Genomic DNA, 19,933 nt, shown 5'->3' with positions numbered 1-19,933 from the left:
TGTAACCCCCAAAGGGCACTCCAAACAAAATAAAAAAATATTTTCTGTGTTTGTGAATTGTGTGCACTGTGGCTGCACGTGTATCAACAAAGGAGCAGCGCCAAGTATGCGCCTGTGTCCCATAAGTAAAGAGCCGGCTGGCTCATTTCTTAAAGGGTGGTGTAACCCACAAAGTGCACTACTCTCAAGCAAAAATAAAAAAATATTTTCTGTGTTTGTGTGCGCCTTAGCCGCACGTATATATCAAATCGATATAACATAAATGGAGGACCAAACTTTCTCCGATAAAAATAAAATAGGGAAAGATCAAGAACCACTTCCTCCTAGTGCTGAAGCTGCTGCCACTAGTCATGACATAGACGATAACATGCCATCAACGTCGTCTGCCAAGGCCGATGCCCAATGTCATAGTAGAGGCCACATACAATCCCAAATGACAAAGTTCAGGAAAATGACCTTAAAAAAAACATTTAAATCATCTGAAGAGAAACGTAAACTTGCCAATATGCCATTTATGACACGGAGTGGCAAGGAACGGCTAAGGTCTTTCCCTATGACTAGTGTGTGTCATACTAGTATGACTAGTATGTTCATGACTAGTGGTTCAGCTTCACATGACGATGGAAGCCCTCCTCCCGCTAAAAAATCAAACGAGTTAAGCTGGCAAAAGCACAGCAAAGAACTGTGCGTTCTAAGAAGATATCACAAATACCCAAGGAGAGTCCAAGTGTGGGGGCGGTTGCGATGCCTGACCTTCCCAGCACTGGACGGGAAGGGGTGGCTCTTTCCATCATTTGCACGCCCCCTGCAAGTGCTGAAAGGAGCACCCACAGTCCACTTGCTGATATGCAAATTGAAGATGTCACTGTTGAAGTACAACAGGATGAGGATACTGGTGTAGCTGGCACTGAGGAGGAAGTTGGCGAGGAGGATTCTGATGGTGATGTGGTTTGTTTAAATCAGGCTCCGGGGGAGACAGTTGTTGTCCGTGGGATGAAAAAGCCCATCACGGTCATGCCTGGGCAGAAGACCAAACATTCCACCTCTTTGGTCTGGCAATATTTCTATCCAAATCCGGACAACAACTGTCTTGCCATATGTACCATATGTAAAGGTGAAATAAGTAGGGGTAGGGACGTTAACCACCTAGGAACATCCTCCCTTATACGCACCTGCAGCGCGTTCATAAAAAGTTACTGTCAAGTTCAGAAACTTTGGCTAAGACCGTAAGCAGTCCAGGGACACCTAAATCCCATTGTCCTGTTGTATCCAAGCGCCTGCAAACCACACCATCAACTCCCTCCTCATCAATTTCCTCCTTAGTCAGGATCGGAAGTAGTCCTGCAGGCCATGTTACTGGCATGACTGACTCTCCTATCCGGGATTCCTCCGGAGGATCCTGCATTGCTACGCCTCCTGCTGCCGCTGCTGCTGTTGCTGCTGCTGGGAGTCGTTCATCATCCCAGAAAGGAAGTAGGAACACCACTACTTTTACTAAACAATTGACCCTCCAACAGTCCTTAGCGAGGAGGATGAAGTACGACAGCAGTCATCCTGAAGCAAAACGTATAACTGAGGCCTTGACTGCTATGTTGGTGTTAGACGTGCGTCCGGTATCCGCCATTAGTGCAGTGGGATTTAGACAATTGATGGAGGTAGTGTGTCCCCGGTTCCAAATCCCGTCTAGGTTCCACTTCACTAGGCAGGCGATACCGAGACTGTACAGAAACGTCAGAAAAAGTGTCCTCAGTATCCTGAAAAATGCCGTTGTACCCAATGTCCACTTAACCACGGACATGTGGACAAGTGGAAAAGGGCAGACTAAGGACTATATGACTGTGACACCCCACTGGGTAGATGTATCACCTTACGCAGCAAAAGCAGCAGCGTCACCAGTAGCAGCATCTCAGAAATGCCAGCTCGTTCCAAAGCAGGCTACGCTGTGTATCACCGGTTTCAGTAAGAGGCACACCGCCGACAACCTCTTAGAGAAACTGAGGGAAATCATCGCCCAGTGGCTTACCCCACTTAGACTCTCCTGGGGATTTCTGACAACGCCACCAATATTGTGCGGGCATTACATCTGGGCAAATTCCAGCACGTCCCATGTTTTGCTCACACAATAAACTTGGTGGTGCAGAATTTTCTGAAAAGCGACAGGGGCGTGCAGGAGACGCTTTGGGTGGCCCGAAAAATTTCTGCCCACTTTCGCCACTCAGCGACTGCGTGCCGAAGACTGGAGTGCCAGCACTCTTGAACCTGCCCCGCCATCACCTGAAGCAAGTGGTTGTGACGCGGTGGAACTCAACCCTCTATATGCTTCAGAGGATGGAGGAGCAGCAAAAGGCCATTCAAGCCTATACATCCACCTATGACATAGGCAAAGGAGGGGGTATGCACCTGACTCAAGCGCAGTGGAGAATGATTTCCGTGTTGTGCAAGGTTCTCCAGCCCTTCGAACTTGCCACACGTGAAGTCAGTTCAGACACTGCCAGCTTGAGTCAGGTCATTCCCCTCATCAGGCTTTTGCAGAAGCAGCTGGAGAATGTGAAGGAGGAGCTAAGACGGAGCGATTCCGCTCGGCATGTGGGACTTGTGGATGAAGCCCTTCATTCGCTTTGCCAGGATTCCAGGGTGGTCAATCTGTTGAAATCAGACCACTACATTATGGCCACCGTGCTCGATCCTAGGTTTAAAGCCTATGTGGTGTCTCTCTTTCCGGCCGACACAAGCCTGCAGAGGTGCAAAGACCTGCTGGTGAAAACACTGTCAGCTGAAGTGGAACGTGACACATCAACAGCTCCTTCTTCATTTTCTCCTGCAACTGGGGCTGCCAGGAAAAAACTTAGGTATCCTAAGGAACCCACTGGCGGTGATGCAGGGCAGGCAGGACCAAGTTTGGACATCTGGTCCGGACTGAAGGACCTGGCAACAATTTCTGACATGTCTACTGTCACTACATATGATACTGTCACCATTAACAGAATGGTCGGGGATTACATCGGTGACAGCATCCAAGTCAGACAGTCCATACCTGTACTGGCAGGAAAAAGAGGCAATTTGGAGGCCCCTGTACAAACTGGCTCTCTTTTACCTGAGTTGCCCCCCTCCAGTGTGTACTCCGAAAGAGTGTTTAGTGCAGCCGGGAACCTTGTCAGCGAAAGGCGTAGGAGGTTGCTTCCACAAAATGTGGAGAAGATGATGTTCATAAAAATGAATTATCAACTCTTCCAGGGTGACCAGCCTCCAGAACGTACAGAGGGACCTGTGGTGGTGGATTCCAGTGGGGACGAGTTAATACTCTGTGAGGATGAGGATGTACACAACACTGAAGAGGGTGAGGAATCGGTGGATGAGGAGGATGAGGACGACATCTTGCCTCCGTAGAGCCAGTTTGTGCAGGGACAGATTAATTGCCAGCTTGTTTTGTGGGGGCCCAAACGAACCAATCATTTCAGCCACAGTTGTGTGGCAGACCCTGGCGCTGAAATGGTTGCTTTGTTAAAGTGTGCATGTCCTGTTTATACAACATAAGGGCACAACACAAAACACAAAGCAAGAAAAGTGGCCGGTGCACACCCCTAATATATATTAGGGGTGTGCACCGGACACTTTTCGTGTTTTGTGTTTGGATCTGGATCTTTCTTCGTGTTTTGGATCTGGATTGGTTTTGCCAAAACCACCCTTCCGTGTTTTGGGTTCTGGGTTTTGTATTTTGGATCTGTATCTTTTTGAAAAAAAGCATAAAAATAGCTTAAATCACAGAATTTGTGGGTTTTTCTGCTCCTATGCAATTATTAACCTCAATAACCTTCATTTCCACTCATTTCCAGTCTATTCTGAACACCTCACAATATTGTTTTTATGGCCAAAAGATTGCACCGAGATAGCTGGATGACTATGCTAAGCGACACGAGTGGGCGGCACAAACACGTGGGCCATCTAGGAGTGACACTGCAGTGGCAGACAGGATGGCAGTTTGAAAAACTAGGCCCCAAACAGTAGATACTGCAAAGAAAAAAAAGAGGTGCAAGATGGAATTGTCCTTGGGCCCTCCCACCCATCCTTATGTTGTATAAATAGGACATGCACACTTTTACAAACCAATCATTTCAGCGCCATGGTCTGCCACATGACTGTGGCTGAAATGATTGGTTCGTTTGGGTCCCCACAAAACAAGCTGGCAATTAATGTGTCCCTGCACAAACTGGCTCTACGGAGGCAAGATGTCGTCCTCATCCTCCTCATCCACCGATTCCTTGGATAAAACAGGAAAAAGGGATTTAGGTGTCCCTGGACTGCTTACGGTCTTAGCCAAAGTTTCTGAACTTGACAGTAACTTTTTATGAACGCGCTGCAGGTGCGTATAAGGGAGGATGTTCCTAGGTGGTTAACGTCCCTACCCCTACTTATTTCACCTTTACATATGTTACATATGGCAAGACAGTTGTTGTCCGGATTTGGATAGAAATAATGCCAGACCAAAGAGGTGGAATGTTTGGTCTTCTGCCCAGGCATGACCGTGATGGGCTTTTTTATCCCACGGACAACAACTGTTTCCCCCAGAGCCTGATTTAAACAAACCACATCACCATCAGAATCCTCCTCGCCAACTTCCTCCTCAGTGCAAGCTACACCAGTATCCTCATCCTGTTGTACTTCAACAGTGACATCTTCAATTTGCATATCAGCAAGTGGACTGTGGGTGCTCCTTTCAGCACTTGCAGGGGGCGTGCAAATGCTGGAAAGAGCCATTTCTTCCCGTCCAGTGCTGGGAAGGTCAGGCATCACAACCGCCACCACACTTGGACTCTCCTTGGGGATTTGTGATATCTTCTTAGAACGCACAGTTCTTCGCTGTGCTTTTGCCAGCTTAACTCGTTTGATTTTTTTAGCGGGAGGAGGGCTTCCATCGTCATGTGAAGCTGAACCACTAGTCATGAACATAGGGAAAGACCTTAGCCGTTCCTTGCCACTCCGTGTCGTAAATGGCATATTGGCAAGTTTACGTTTCTCTTCAGATGATTTAAATGTTTTTTTCAAGGTAATTTTCCTGAACTTTGTCATTTGGGATTGTATGTGCCCTCTACTATGACATTGGGCATCGACCTTGGCAGACGACGTTGATGGCATGTTATCGTCTATATCATGACTAGTGGCAGCAGCTTCAGCACTAGAAGGAAGTGGTTCTTGATCTTTCCCTATTTTATTTTTATCGGAGAAAGTTTGGTCCTCCATTTATGTTATATTGATATATACGTGCGGCTAAGGCGCACACAAACACAGAAAATTATTTTTTATTTTTGTTGAAGACTAGTGCACTTTGTGGGTTACACCACCCTTTAAGAAATGAGCCAGCCGGCCCTTTACTTATGGGACACAGGCGCACGCTTGGCGCTGCTCCATTGTTGATGCACATGCAGCTACAGCCCACACAATTCACAAATACAGAAAATATTTTTTTATTTTGTTTGGAGTGCCCTTTGGGGGTCACAGCACCCTTTAACGGACAAGCCAGCCGGCCTTTTAATTATGGGACACAGGCGCACGCTTGGCGTTGCTCCTTTGTTGATGCACGTGCAGCCACAGTGCACACAATTCACAAACACAGAAAAAAATTTTTTATTTTGTTTGGAGTGCCCTTTGGGGGTTACAGCACCCTTTAACGGACAAGCCAGCCGGCCCTTTATTTATGGGACACAGGCGCATGCTTGGCACTACTTTGTTGATGCACGTGCGGCTACTGCTCACACAATTCACAAACACAAAAAAAAATATATTTTTATTTTGTTTGGAGTGCCCTTTGGGGGTTACAGCGCCCTTTAACAGACAAGCCAGCCGGCCTTTTACTTATGGGACACAGGCGCACGCTTGGCGCTGCTCCTTTGTTGATGCACGTGCAGCCACAGTGCACACAATTCACAAACACAGAAACATTTTTTTAATTTTGCTTGGAGTGCCCTTTGGGGGTTACAGCACCCTTTAGCGGTCAATCCAGCCGGCCCTTTATTTATGGAACACAAGCGCACGCTTGGCACTACTTTGTTGATGCACGTGCGGCTACTGCGCACACAATTCACAAACACAAAATATATATTTTTTTATTTTGTTTGGAGTGCCCTTTGGGGGTTACAGCACCCTTTAACGGACAAGCCAGGTGGCCTTTTACTTATGGGACACAGGCGCACGCTTGGCGCTGCTCCTTTGTTGATGTACGTGCAGCCACAGTGCACACAATTCACAAACACAGAAAAAAAATTTTTATTTTGTTTGGAGTGCCCTTTGGGGGTTACAGCACCCTTTAGCGGTCAATCCAGCCGTCCTTTTACTTATGGGACACAGGCGCACGCTTGGCGCTGCTCCTTTGTTGATGCACGTGCAGCCACAGTGCACACAATTCACAAACACAGAAAAAATATATTTTTTTTTTGCACTTGGGGGGAGCACCCCTGATGGACAGAGCACCCCCTCGACAACACTACAGCACCCCTTTAGGACTGGGACACTGTACAGGACTTTGGAGTGGACACAGCCCCTATGGACAACTGACTGCACAACACAGTCCAGCCAGCCCCTATGGACTTTAAAGGAGTGGACACAGCCCCTATGGACAACAGCAGCACAGCGCAGCACAGCACAACACTGCACTATACTACACTACACTACACAGCCAGCCCTAACTCTTCACTGTCCACAGCCGAGTGAGAAAATGGCGCCGACGCGGGTACCTTATATAGGATCCAAAACCTGCGAGACCCGGAAGGCGGGATCATGACATTTTGTCTCGATTTCAGATCCGAGTCAGGCGGGAAAAGTCGAGCCTGACTCGGACCGGCCTCGGATCCGGGGGGCTCGGGGGGGTTCGGATTTCAGAAATCCGAACCCGCTCACCCCTAATATATATATATATATACACACACACATATTCACACACTAACACATACACATTAACAAATTATACACTAACACATACAGTGTATACACACTCTGACACATATATACAATACCACATACAGTACATGGACATATATAAACACTAACTCATTCACTATGTACACACAATAACACATACTTACTGTACACATAGATACACATACAGTAATTACACAGTACACAACATACTTACACTATTGATGCAGCAGTTGCTGCAGGTTGCTAATGGGGGCACCTTGCATCATTAGCCACCTCGCGATGTAATGCTAATGCCGCAATTCACAGGTAATATGGGGACGGGGTTTGCCGTTTTGCCACTCCTTCTGCTGATGTCAGTGGGAAATGTTCCGTCAAGTGGGGGGGGGGAACTCAGAAACCCCCCGGCATGAGCAAGAGAGGAGGTTGAGGATCGGGGGGCTGTCAGTGGGGATGCAGGGGATGTGCTAGCATCAGGCTCCGTTTCTCAGTAAGGTCTTGTAGAAAAATCCAGAGCTGCGTCCCCTCACTTGTCTCCCTCAGATGCCACCCTGATAGAGCACAAGGGCAGGCACTAGCGCTGCTACATCAGCACTGATAGCCCAGGTGCTGGTGGCTGCAACAGAGACCTAGCACTGGCAGCGACTAGTGTGGTCATGTGTAGGGTTAGCGTAGCCTGGACAGCGGCTGCTGCTGCAGATTAGACAGGCAGCCGCCACCAGCTCCTTGTAAAAGAAGATGTTTCTTTCAGTGACATAATTATTTTATTTTGTTTGATGGACTCTGCGGCGCCCTCCAGGGGCTGGCGCTCTAGGCAACTGTCTAAAGCTGCCTAATGGTAGCGCTGGCCCTGGCTGCGTGACTGTCTATTGCCCTTCCTTCCACAGACAGATGGGACTGACAGGAGGGGATTTCTTTTGGGGTAGGGAACTAAGCACCAATTGCAGAGGATTCTTTTGAGAGGTGGACTGTGAGTCAGCCATAGGCTGTGTAGCGTTTCTCACAATGCACTGACACAGGGTGAGCCCGACTCTGCGAGTAGCCTAAGGAACATGCATTAGGAAGATGGCCCTGGTCAGTACAACAAACAGGCATTTTCCCTTCAGTTTTGTCTTCATCAAGTGAAATGCATGCTCAATCGGATTCAGGTCAGGGGATTGACTTGGCCAAGAACAAGCAGGAACTGAAGACATTTGCAGTAGAGGCCTGGCAGAGCATCACCAGGGATGAAACCCAGTGTCTGGTGATGTCTATGCGTTCCAGACTTCAGGCTGTAATTGCCTGCAAATGATTTGCAACAAAGTATTAAAAAGTGAAAGTTGGATTTAGGATTGTTTAGTTTGTCCCATTACTTTTGGCCCCTTAAAAAGTGGGAGGCACAAATAGAAACCATTGTAATTCCTACACCGTTCACCTGATTTGGATGTAATTACCCTCAAATTAAATCTAAAAGTCTGCAGTTAAAGCACATCTTGTTTGTTTCATTTCAAAGCCATTGTGGTGGTGAATAGAGGCCAAAATATGAAAATTCTGTCAATGTCCCAATATATATGCACCTTCCAGTATGTAAGTAAACGAAGGAGAAGCACATGAGGGAAGAGGGCCGTGCTTGTGAGAGCTTACATTCTAAAGGGGAGAGGCAGACAGACAGGGGTGACACAGATGGTATACAATCGGGAAGCCGGCTGCTAGATGTAGATGCCTGACATTTCCCCGATCGAAGGGATGCCTGGCGCCACGGGCGGACAGCCGCGGGGGGGGTGGGGGGGATAGGTTTAGGGCACCCGGGGGGGACTTAGGGTCAGGCACCCCCCCGGGAGGGTTAGGGTAGGGAGAGTTAGGGTTAGGCACCCCCGGGGGGGGGGCTTAGGGTTAGGCACTTAGGTTTAGGCAGCGGGGAAGGGGGGGTTAGGGTTAGGCACTTAGAGGGGGGATTAGGGTTAGGCACTTGGGGGGGAGGTTAGGGTTAGGCACCCCTAATGACGGTTAGGGTTAGGGGGTTAGGTTAGTCAGTACTTACCTATTGACGATCGGGATTTCCAGCGCTGTTGGCCTTCCGCTGCCGTGAACTCTGCTTTGGTCGGCCAGGCGCTGCCGGGAATCGAACCATGCGGCTGGCGGTATTTCATATGTATTTTGTTTATGTCTGATAAACAAATCTAAAACTATGGGGCCTCATTTATGTTGTGCCTGATTGAGGACTGGTGCCATACATACAGTTTTTGCACAGTCCTAAAATCTATACATTTGGGTGAGATGTGGAATGTGGCCATTCCACATGTACTAACTATCCTGGGTAGGGGTGGCTAAAATTACTTTGGAGAGTCATGTTGCTGTGGTCTGCCTAATACAGTATACCTAAAAGATGACCTCCTTCATGAAGTTATCATTTAAACAATTTGATTTTGTAAAGTGCTTGCTGTGTCTCTTTAGCTGTGGGAGTCCATGACCACTTAAATAACTGTTTAGGCAAATTCCATTATCATGAGCCCTAATATACTGCAGTAAATAATTTTCAGCTTTAAACATTATATTGAATAATCATTTTAATATTACATATTGAAAACATATTACCTCAAAAACATGGCCTGAATTAGTGATAAATTCTGGACTGGTTGTGCTGTAATCTCTCAGTTCATCTGATACCTGGGACAAATAAGTAAATATATAATTTTGCATAAGAAACACCATGTTTTGGCATAATAGATGTGTTGCTGCATTAGGGGATTTGAAAGAAAATAAGGTTGTATACTGTAACTTAACTTAATAGACAAGTATTAGAATTACAAAATTCATCTTTCATTGATGCATTTATTTATACCATACTGTCTCAAATGGTGTTTCATGTTGCAGGTTAGCCCTGAAAAAGACAATCTCTTAAATGTACAGTATTCACTAGCAATGAACAGAAAGATCCCATGACTGAGGATGTTGTCAGCATGTCAACATTCAGGATAACGACATGTTCAGAATGTCGACATATCAAAAATGTTGACATTATGAATATCGACAGTCAAAATGCTGACACATGAATTTAGGATTATCCATAGGGTTAGGCTGCAATTAGGTTTAGGGTTAGGCTAAAATTGGAGTGTCAACATTCTAACTGGAAAAAAAACATTAATACCATCATGGTGTAGTAATTTAAAAATTACAAGAAATATTTATTACACAGTAAGACTTAAATGTACATTATTTATTTACATTATTTAAAACCAAAAATATCTCTTTTGAATCATGACAGTATGTATAGGAATCATCCCGTCCAATTGGGATGAGGCAGGTGAACCTCCACACCCAACGCATTGCATCTACAGTCCCAAGTGTGCTATTGTACTTCCTCGGGCGTACAAATGTACCCCTGAGGAACTCACATCAACACACAGGGCCCAGTTTGCTGGGGAAGAAGAGTGGCTGTGTATGTCTCTTATTGTCTCACCCTTACCTACCCCTATCTCTCTATCTTCCCCACTTTTCCTGTATCGCTATTATAAAAATCTTGCTTGTTTATTGAATTTCAGGCAGATGTGGGGTAGGATGAGAGTCTGAGTTGAGAGCAATAATGCGCCTTGTCTAGGCCAGCCCTACTGTACGAAAAGGCCATGCTGCTGCTTAGACTAGAAAGCTGCATGCCCTTGGTTCTGCCCCCTTGGCCTTGCGCCCTGGGTGGCACCACTCTCACACCCTTAGTTATAGCCTTGGGTGATGCTGCATATGTGTGTTGATACGTGTTGGAGCCAATTGGTAGACTTTAATTAGCCACCAGTTGTAGCTGCATTTATAGGTATATACAGTGCCTTGCAAAATAATTCACCCCCTTTGCATCATGTTTTGTTGCCTCACAACCTGGAATTAAAATGGATTGTTTGAAGGTGTGCATCATTTCATTCACACAACATGCCTACAACTGCGAAGTTGTGTTTTCTTTTAATATTGTGAATCAAACAACATTTAGGACAACATAACAGAAAACTTCAGCGTGCATAACTATTCAGTACTTTGTTGAGCCACCATTTGCGGCAATTACAGCTGCAAGTCGCTTTGGATAAGTCTCTATGAGCTTGCCACATCTTGCCCCTGGGATTTTTGCCCATTCCTCAAGGCAAAACTGCTCCAGCTCCTTCATGTTGGATGGTTTCCGTTTTTGAACAGCAATCTTCAAGTCTGACCACTGATTCTCAATTGGATTGAGATCTGGGCTTTGACTAGTCCATTCCAACACATTTAAATGTTTCCTCTTAAACCACTCAAGTGTTGCTTTAGCAGTATGCTTCGGGTCATTGTCCTGCTGGAAGGTGAACCTCCGTCCCAGTCTCAAATCACAGGCAGATTGAAATAGGTTTTGCTCAAGAATATCCCTTTATTTAGTACCATCCATCTTTCCCTCGACTCAAATCAGTTTCCCAGTCCCTGCTGCTGAAAAACATACCCACAGCATGATGCTGCCACCACCATGTTTCACTGTGGGGATGGTGTTCTTGGGGTGATGGGATGTGTTGGGTTTGCACCAGACATAGCGTTTTCCTTGGTGGCCGAAAAGTTAAATTTTAGTCTCATTTGACCAGAGCACCTTCATCCATCCATTTGGGGAGTCGCCCACATGCCTTTTGGCAAACTCAAATCGTATCGTCTTATTTTTCTCACTAAGTAATGGATTTTATCTGGCCACTCTTCCATAAAGCCCAGCTCTATGGAGTGTACGGCTTATTGTGGTCACATGCACAGATACACCAGTCTATGCTGTGGAATTCTGCAGCTCCTTCAGAGTTACCTTTGGTCTCTGTGCTGCCTCTCTGATTAATGCCCTCCTTACCCGGTCTGTGAGTTTTGGTGGGTGGCCCTCTCTTGGCAGGTTTGTTGTGGTACCATGTTCTTTCCATTTGATGATGATGGATTTGATGGTGCTCCGGGGGATCATCAAAGATTTGGATATTTTTTTATAACCCAACCCAGAATTGTACTTCTCAACAACTTTGTCCCTGACTTGTTTGGAGAGCTCCTTGGTCTTCATGGTGTGATGCCTCTTGCTTAGTGGTGTTGCAGCCTCTGGGGCCTTTCAGAAAAGGTGTGTTTACACTGACAGATCATGTGACACTTAGATTTCACACAGGTGGACTTCATTTCACTAATTATGTGACTTTTGAAGGTAATTAATTGCACCAGAACTTTTTAGGGGCTTCATAGCAAAGGGGGTGATTACATATGCACATGCCAATTTCTGAATTTTATTTATAAAGATTCTTTTTTATATATTTTTTTCTCATTTCACTTCACCAAATTAGACTATTTGGTGCAGATCCATCACATAAAATTCAGATAAAATAAATTACAGGTTGTAATGTAACAAAAAAGGTAATAAGCCAAGGGGGGTGAATACTTTTGCAAGGCACTGTATGCTTTGAAAAGAACAGGCTCCAGGGAATGTGGTGGAGGGGAGCGTTGTTGGTGCAGTATAGAAGGTTAAGACCGCCTGCAGTCATGCACATAACACATCATCGCGGTGCAGGTGTGTGCTGGATCTGACAAGCTACTGTATGAAGCATTACAAAGAATCTTACAGTGAAACTGAACAGTAAACGTTTAGAGGGTAAGGGTCCTTGGAAATGTGGTCAAGGGTGGTAATGGCTGTAACATGTTGTCCCTCAATGGAAGTAGTTGTAGCACGGAGGCCAGAAGTATGCAACCCTCCAGCTTTGACTGCGCTTATCAGGAACATAGATTTTAAAGGGATTATATATGATATATACCTTGAAAAATGTACTTTTTCAAGGGATACTTCTTACAGCTGTTCAGTTCCCCATAATTCTCCAATTGGTTCAGATCACTATGATGTTGCTATTTCTTAATATCAATATTTTGCAATACATTTTTAAGAGTTTTTGCATAAAGCTTTGGTAGGCTGGCTACCGAATTTGAAATGGTTGGACAAGATATATATGATTAACAATGTTATTATATGTATATGATTGCTGATAATGGCCCTCATTCAGAGCCGCTCGTTAGCGGCAGTACGCTCGTTCCGAGCGATGTTTGCACATCTGCGCATGCGTACGCTTTTTAGTACGCATGCGCGAACCAGTCAGTGCGGCCGAAAATCGTTTGTACGCTATATAGCGAGTGCCTGCTATTTTGAGTGACAGAATGAGGCGTATGTGGGTGGTAACAAGGGAAGGTGCTTGAAAATGGGGAGTGGAGATCCGAACGCAGGCGTGCTTAAAGGTCAAAACGGGCGTTTTATGGGTGTGTATATTTAAAACAGCAGCGTCAATGACCACGTCACTGGGTTATTTTAGAGCCAGAACTGCTCGCAAATTTGTGGTAGCAAACACCAACCACAAGAATAGCGAGCAGTTCATACGCTGGTCGATGTACTCGATTAATCTAATAAATAGCGGACATGACGTATGGTGCGAGCGGCCAGGGGGCGTTTTTAACAAATAAACGAGCGTATGTTTTGCTCGTTCGTTCAGACTTAGAGGTGTGAACAGACTGCAATGTGCGTACGGATCATTTGAATAGCCACCCCTTGTTTTTAAACGAACGACCGCAAATAGCGAACGGCTCTGAATGAGGGCCAATGTCTCCCTATATATGTGTATGTTAAGCATTTATAATGACCACCTATTTATTAGTGCAAAACAATGGCCCACAACAGGGCCTTGTACATCTGCTGTATACAGTATGTTCATGGATCTATCTGGTGGCTGCTAATACTTTTTGTAGATTTTATACTAAAATATATATGACATTACATATAAACGATGTTTAGTAATCTTATCAAGCACAAGAGTATAGCCAGACATCTCTGCTCTTTAGAATGAAGGTTGTGCATAGAGTTTGTGTAATAAAGACCAGTCGTGTAAATATAAAAATAATGACAGTGATATTTATGGAAAGGAATATTTACTCACACGTTTTATGGTCATTTCTTGCCTATCTCCCAGTAACTTCACACTTTTATCTATGACTGAAAGTCCAACCAGTGAATTTGGTTCAGTCACATTGATCATAAGTGACACTTTGTCAGATGGATTGGCTTGTGCTTTGTTCCATGAAATGGAAATCTACAAATAAAATTATTTATGGGTGGTAGAGTTTGGAGAATTTGCAGATAGTCAGTGAAAAATGGATTTAACAATAAAAAGAAAGAATTAAAATAGTGGATCTTATAATACAATTCAGTTAACTGATAATGTACAACTATAGTATATTACACAGAGCCATTTTTCTTGCCCCTTCATGCTAGAAATGGGTTTCACCTTATACCTACAAAACATATTTGATATCCCATTTCTACTGATGGTGTATATTATAATATCATGTAATGGTATCTGACATCTTTCTGAGTACCCCACACTATCACTAATAATGGTATGATGTATATTAATGAAATGCATAGAAGAGGGAACTAAATTAGAGTAATAAGTATAGTGATGTAAATTGAGTCCATCCTTCTACATCTAATAATTATAATCTAGTCTTGTCCTTAGTACCAAGTCAGTAACACGTGCCATTGTCCTCACTCTCGCTGGTCTAACATCTCAGCAAACATTATAAACAGCAAACAGTTGTGATACCCAATACCATTGCTAAAGTAGGTAATGAAAGAAAATGACAGGAAAAAAACCTATGATAATAATAAATTACCTTGTTTTCAAAGTTGGGTTGAATAGAGAGGGTTGTAAAATCATTTATAATTGTGCCATTCATCATCACATGATAAACAATTAAGCATGCCTCAGGAGTCCATGAGCTCTTAGGATTCAGTGTTAGAGACGTAGATTTTTCTCTACCAACATTAACAATCTGACCTCGGGAGACAACCTACCAAACAAACAAAAATTCCAGAAAAAAATATAAAATAGCATGTTAGATGTCCTAATATGTTCAAGAGACTTGTATTGGCTCATTAGCTTTCCTTTACAGTAAAACATTGTTTAAAGGACAATTATTCAATAGTAACATTATTAAACTCCTCTTGCATCTTTTACACATACCGTACTGTAGGTACTATATAGCACAGTATACAGTAAGCAGGCTACAGCTTGGGGTGGTTAAAAGAAAAACCTCTAGCGCATCCTATAGATACTAAATAAATGAAATAAGCAGTGATAATTATAATGCAGGTTTATTGATCATGCTATTTTAAAAAACACTGACTTACAACACGTAACAAATAACATAGAACTGTAGGACATACTAACATATAGAGTAGAGAAATAAAATAAAATAAAATAGAATAAAAAAGGGGGATGCAGACACGCTAAATAGCGAATTATTCTGGTCCCTATTCAGGATCAATATCCAGGAAGTTTCCTTTGGTAGTGGAGGGGGACCTGGACGTTATACTGCAGTTTATCAGGTACCCTTTAGTTTGCCGGCAAACTTTTCAACTGATCGCCCCCTGCTTGGATTTAATTTTTGGACTACATGTGTTGTCCACTATATCTATCAGGGAGGGTGAGCCCCCTTTTTTCCTTCCTCTAAAAGCGATACCTATAGGATCTGTAAATACTAGCGCTACCTTCATTTTTGTCTTTTTTTCCCTATACAGCTTGGGTTGGCAATCATTTTAAACATATAATTATAATAAAAATAACAGCTACATTTAATAATGGGGGTAGAGAGGGCTTTCCTGCGGTAGTAAATTATATTAATGGATTTAATTTTTTTATGCATTATATATAATCAGGTAAACAAACACACAATACTACCTGTAATATCCTAAGGTGATTTGTGAAATTCCCAAGATTATTCAACTATTCCCGTTGGATAGGTTGACAGAAGGGGATGGCTGGTAGGCTGGATTTATAGACATTTCGAAACACTGTTATATATTTTTGTGTGTATGACATTCATTTAAAATGCTCCATATGCAATATGAGGGCGATTCAACCTGACAAGGGCCAGTAGGAGCCTGCCAATTACATTTTAACAGATATTACAGATAGAAAACTACGCTTAAAGTAACAGATGTTTCACTTAGTGTAATATCCAATAGAGTGCACAGCTGCACGTCATGTGAGGCTCAAGCTGAATAGAATCGCCCCCTATGTATGTAAGCTTAAAATTTAGAGCATTTCTTCCCAAAGTATTTACAGTCCAGCAAGTTACTGTTGTGGACTTGTCCTAAAATGATGTAAGCAGAACAATGTGTTTGGGTAATAACATGCTAAATTACCAGATATTTAATTTCATCCAAGGGGACATTGCTCTTTATTTCCAGAGTAAACGGAATGCCAACCTAGAAAAAAAAAAAAAAATTAAAAAAGAAAATGGCACATAAATCAACTTTCTTTATAAGGTTTGCATTAAAGGTAATTTATTGGGAGATATTTAGTAGCATGAACATGCCCTCTTGCAACTTTTACATTCAAGCTTCTGCTTTCTAGCAATGTCGTAATTGAGCAATCAAGTACAGTTGTTTATTTGGTTACCTGGAAAAGCACTGATGTTCTCTATGAATTATATACAACTGTATCTAGAGAACAGATGTGTTGTAACCCAGGGCATTGAAAATAAATAAATCTGCCTCCTGATATATAATCATTGCTGACAAAAGCAAGGTATTCATTAAAAACAGTTGAAAAATACAACAAATATAGTAAAAAAAATTATCTGCATGTGAAAAGCTCTTTCATTTTTTTTTAAAGCACAGTATTTAAGTATATTAAATAATGTTTAGAGCATTTAAACTAATTATATATTTGAATAAGTACTAACATTATTTTACAGTAATGGTCCTTCAGTTAGGGGTTTGCAGTAGTCAGTTGTAAATAACTTGCAGATGTCACTGTTGCTACTGTATAAACTAGGCCACAGACATATGTATAGTTAAGTGGACCAAAAAAACAAAATGCACAATAAATTGTAATTACAAATGCATTACCACTTAGCAAACATTTATTCCTAAAACCTCCCTGGAGGCTGCTGCATGAAGACATTTTTCTGGGACTGGATGGACTGAACACCGAGGAAAACATTTCCTAGGTGGTAATGCTGCTTAACTATAACTACTTAAATACTTCACTATAGAACATTAAGGTATGCATACAAATTTGTACATATGTGGGTATAAGTCATAGCTGGCGAGTTGCAGGTAGCGGCAAGATGTCAACAATTTAGATGGTAGATTTAATAAAGTAATTTTTTAAAAGGCAAAACCAACCCACATCTTGTGGCTACCTGCAACTCACATGCTATTACATAGTGTTATTTAGAAACATTACTGTATCCTTTACCTTTATGCCCTGGTTTGTATTTTCGATCTGAAGATACATTTTATTTGGCGAGTTAAATACATCATCAACAACAATAGAATTCACACTGTCCAGAAATGCTACCTGCAAAATATAATCAGATAAGAAATATCAAAGGAATGAATAGCTGGAACATATCCCCTGTATACAACATCATTATGTACAACTGACATCTGTAGGTGCTATATAACAGTTTATTAGCTATGTATTATATTTCCCCAATTAAAAGACTATAAGGCTGTATTTGGTATACCCCTGAGTGCTTGTTCTGCTGCTTCAGTGATGGAGAATAAAATAGTGTGAATTAGCAACGAATCTCTTTAGATTCCAGGCTTCCAGTTCAAGAAAATTAAGGAACATACAAATTGATCTCTGATATATTTCTGGGGTGACATCAGTGGATAGAGACTTATTTACATCCTATAATTCTTGTTCCTACATGTACCGTACCTCCTGAAGTTACTGTTGGATATTATGTAATTAGTGTGGACGTAAACTCGTATTTGAGCCATAGTGTGTATGCATGCCTGCTGTTGGATTAGTGTATGTACCACAGGTGACTGATGATTGAATTTCACTTAGAATACTCCATAAATATGATTTATTTTATTATATTTTTTCAATGCATGATGCACTTTACTATCCTAGAGTTTTTTCTGGATCCGAAAGAAAAACCTTTTGAGGACTATGAACTAGTACTCTAATGAATATTTGAAAGATAGTGGTAGCGCTAGTGAATTGAATCCTTTTTTGTTTATACATAGTATTGCAACATGCTGCAACCACTAGAAGCGAGGGTTAACTTCTACTTAATTGATCAAAATTAAATGTCCCCTCCTTTACTCAAGAGTGAACATTGGGAACAAGGGGTGTGTTTAATTGTTGAAAGAAACTTAAATTGAGCACTACAAAGATAGATTCATTGCTACCTTGTGCTCTGATGTGTCACAGTAACCTAATAAGAGTGTCACCTGTATTTTGAGGGTTGGGTCCCAATGGATGAGCTCTGAAATAAACAGCTGGGTTGGCTGACTGAGTTGGCTACAGCCAATACTATGTGGTGATGCTATAATTAGAATAGGATGCTTGGACTGCTGAGGAGACTTAGGAAACTCTAAAATACAATTCTTAGACAACATTGGCTTGGATGATCAGAGCACATCGGGTGGGAAGTTTTAAATGTTAATGCAGTTAAAACCTTGGAAAACTGCAGTTTTTGTGGAAGTTTACTGCAATAAATATGGATCCCCATATGTATTAAAAAAACATAAGATGAAATGAGAGATATCTGCTGTGATGGTTGTGATGTTACCGCATGCAGCAAGCTCCAGAAAACATTTGGATCTTGCGCCTGATAGGCAATGGCATTAATAGATGGCATTACCTGTAGAAGTCATTGGAGAGCACTAGAGAGGATTGCGAAGGACACGCATGTGCGTTTGGACTCCTGTGTCATTTACCCGGAAGTCTTTTTATTGCTGAAGTTCTGCCAGACCCATGTGGAGGTGATGTGTGTTGAAAAGGAGCAGTAGGAGGAACATTTGGTGATGCAAAAGCATCACGCTCACCATCAATATATGCAAGTATGTCTTGCAGGAGATCATCATCCTGCAAGTCCCCTACAAATTCTTCTAGAAATTGTTGGATCTCTGACAGATCCTCCTCTGCCATGGCTCTCATTATTCCAAATCCATGAGAGCCTTTTTATACGCGTATGCGAGTGTGCGCGTAGTGTGTTTACGCACCGTGGGTAAGCAATTAACCATCCGCTATAAATCCATGCACTCACACACAAGCAACATTTGTGAGCGAAGAGATGTTGATGTCAGAGGTAATACAGGTGTATAATTGTAGTCATCCATCCTTAACCAGAGTTGAGACTTTTCAATAGAGGGAAAATTGTTGTCTACTAAACTCATAGCCTATAGAGTTATGATCTGTCCCTGCCTTTACTATGTAGACAGCAAATCACAGAGCAACAGAGTCTTTATAATGCTCGATTTGTGTAAAAAACGCCATTGCGATCATGAGAGCCACATGCTTCACTTGGCGGGAACTCCGCATGCTGACTGAGGTAATGGATCACCATTTGGCATGTGACCTCGTATGTGACCAATGCGGTTAAAGTATCAGCATACCGCGAGGTGCGAAGGCACCTTAGTACAGAGCTGCGCTCCTGCCGTACCATTGTCCAACTGGAACGGAGGTGGACTGACCTGAGGATCAGGCAGCCGGACCTGCTCCATCAACTGTGAAGGATTAACAGGAGCAGTAAGTATGCATTATGCAACTTATAGCAGATTTTAGCAGTGCAGTTAAGTGCAGATGGAATTATTATTAGACTGTGGGGGAGACATGTCCTTTGATTGATTGGCCTGCAGCTACTTTGTATATTGTCTTTCATTTCATTGGGGGGAGGAATCATCTGCTTTTTTTCCACTTTAGTATATTCACTTTATGTGTTTTCTTGCAAAATTAATGTTGTATTTAAATTGGGGGTGCATAAAATGGATAAAAGTGTACATTTCGGTCATTATAAGCCACTTTTAAAAACATTCAAAATACACCTCTAACACCCACCTGCAATCTTAAATACACATACAGCTATCCCACACATACAGCATCCCCATATAATCTGGCCCACATCAATTAACCCATTTTCCTGCACTTTGCACTTTTTCACCCCAAAAATTACATGTCATTATTGGTCAAATTAAGCTAATTAAAACATTATTTTAGTCTAATTAGTTATTAAGTAGGGTGTC

The 19,933-nt window shown here is 42.7% G+C and overlaps 1 protein-coding gene across 1 annotated transcript in view; it reads right to left on the bottom strand.

The window, feature by feature from the left end:
• Positions 1-19,933, bottom strand: part of LOC148542096 (CD109 antigen-like) — a 333,340-nt gene that overhangs the window by 183,134 nt on the left and 130,273 nt on the right. Inside the window, exons 12-16 of the mRNA XM_088470525.1 lie at positions 17,151-17,252; positions 16,091-16,153; positions 14,557-14,733; positions 13,821-13,973; positions 9,484-9,555 (exon numbers count right to left, since the gene is read on the bottom strand). Coding sequence (XP_088326651.1) covers positions 9,484-9,555; positions 13,821-13,973; positions 14,557-14,733; positions 16,091-16,153; positions 17,151-17,252 — 567 coding nt within the window. The remainder of the gene's footprint in view (positions 1-9,483; positions 9,556-13,820; positions 13,974-14,556; positions 14,734-16,090; positions 16,154-17,150; positions 17,253-19,933) is intronic.

The sequence above is a fragment of the Taudactylus pleione genome, unplaced genomic scaffold (genome assembly GCF_031769625.1).
Source record: "Taudactylus pleione unplaced genomic scaffold, aTauple2 ptg000015l, whole genome shotgun sequence".
Lineage (NCBI taxonomy): Eukaryota > Metazoa > Chordata > Amphibia > Anura > Myobatrachidae > Taudactylus > Taudactylus pleione.
This window is presented reverse-complemented; position numbering and strand designations above follow the sequence as displayed.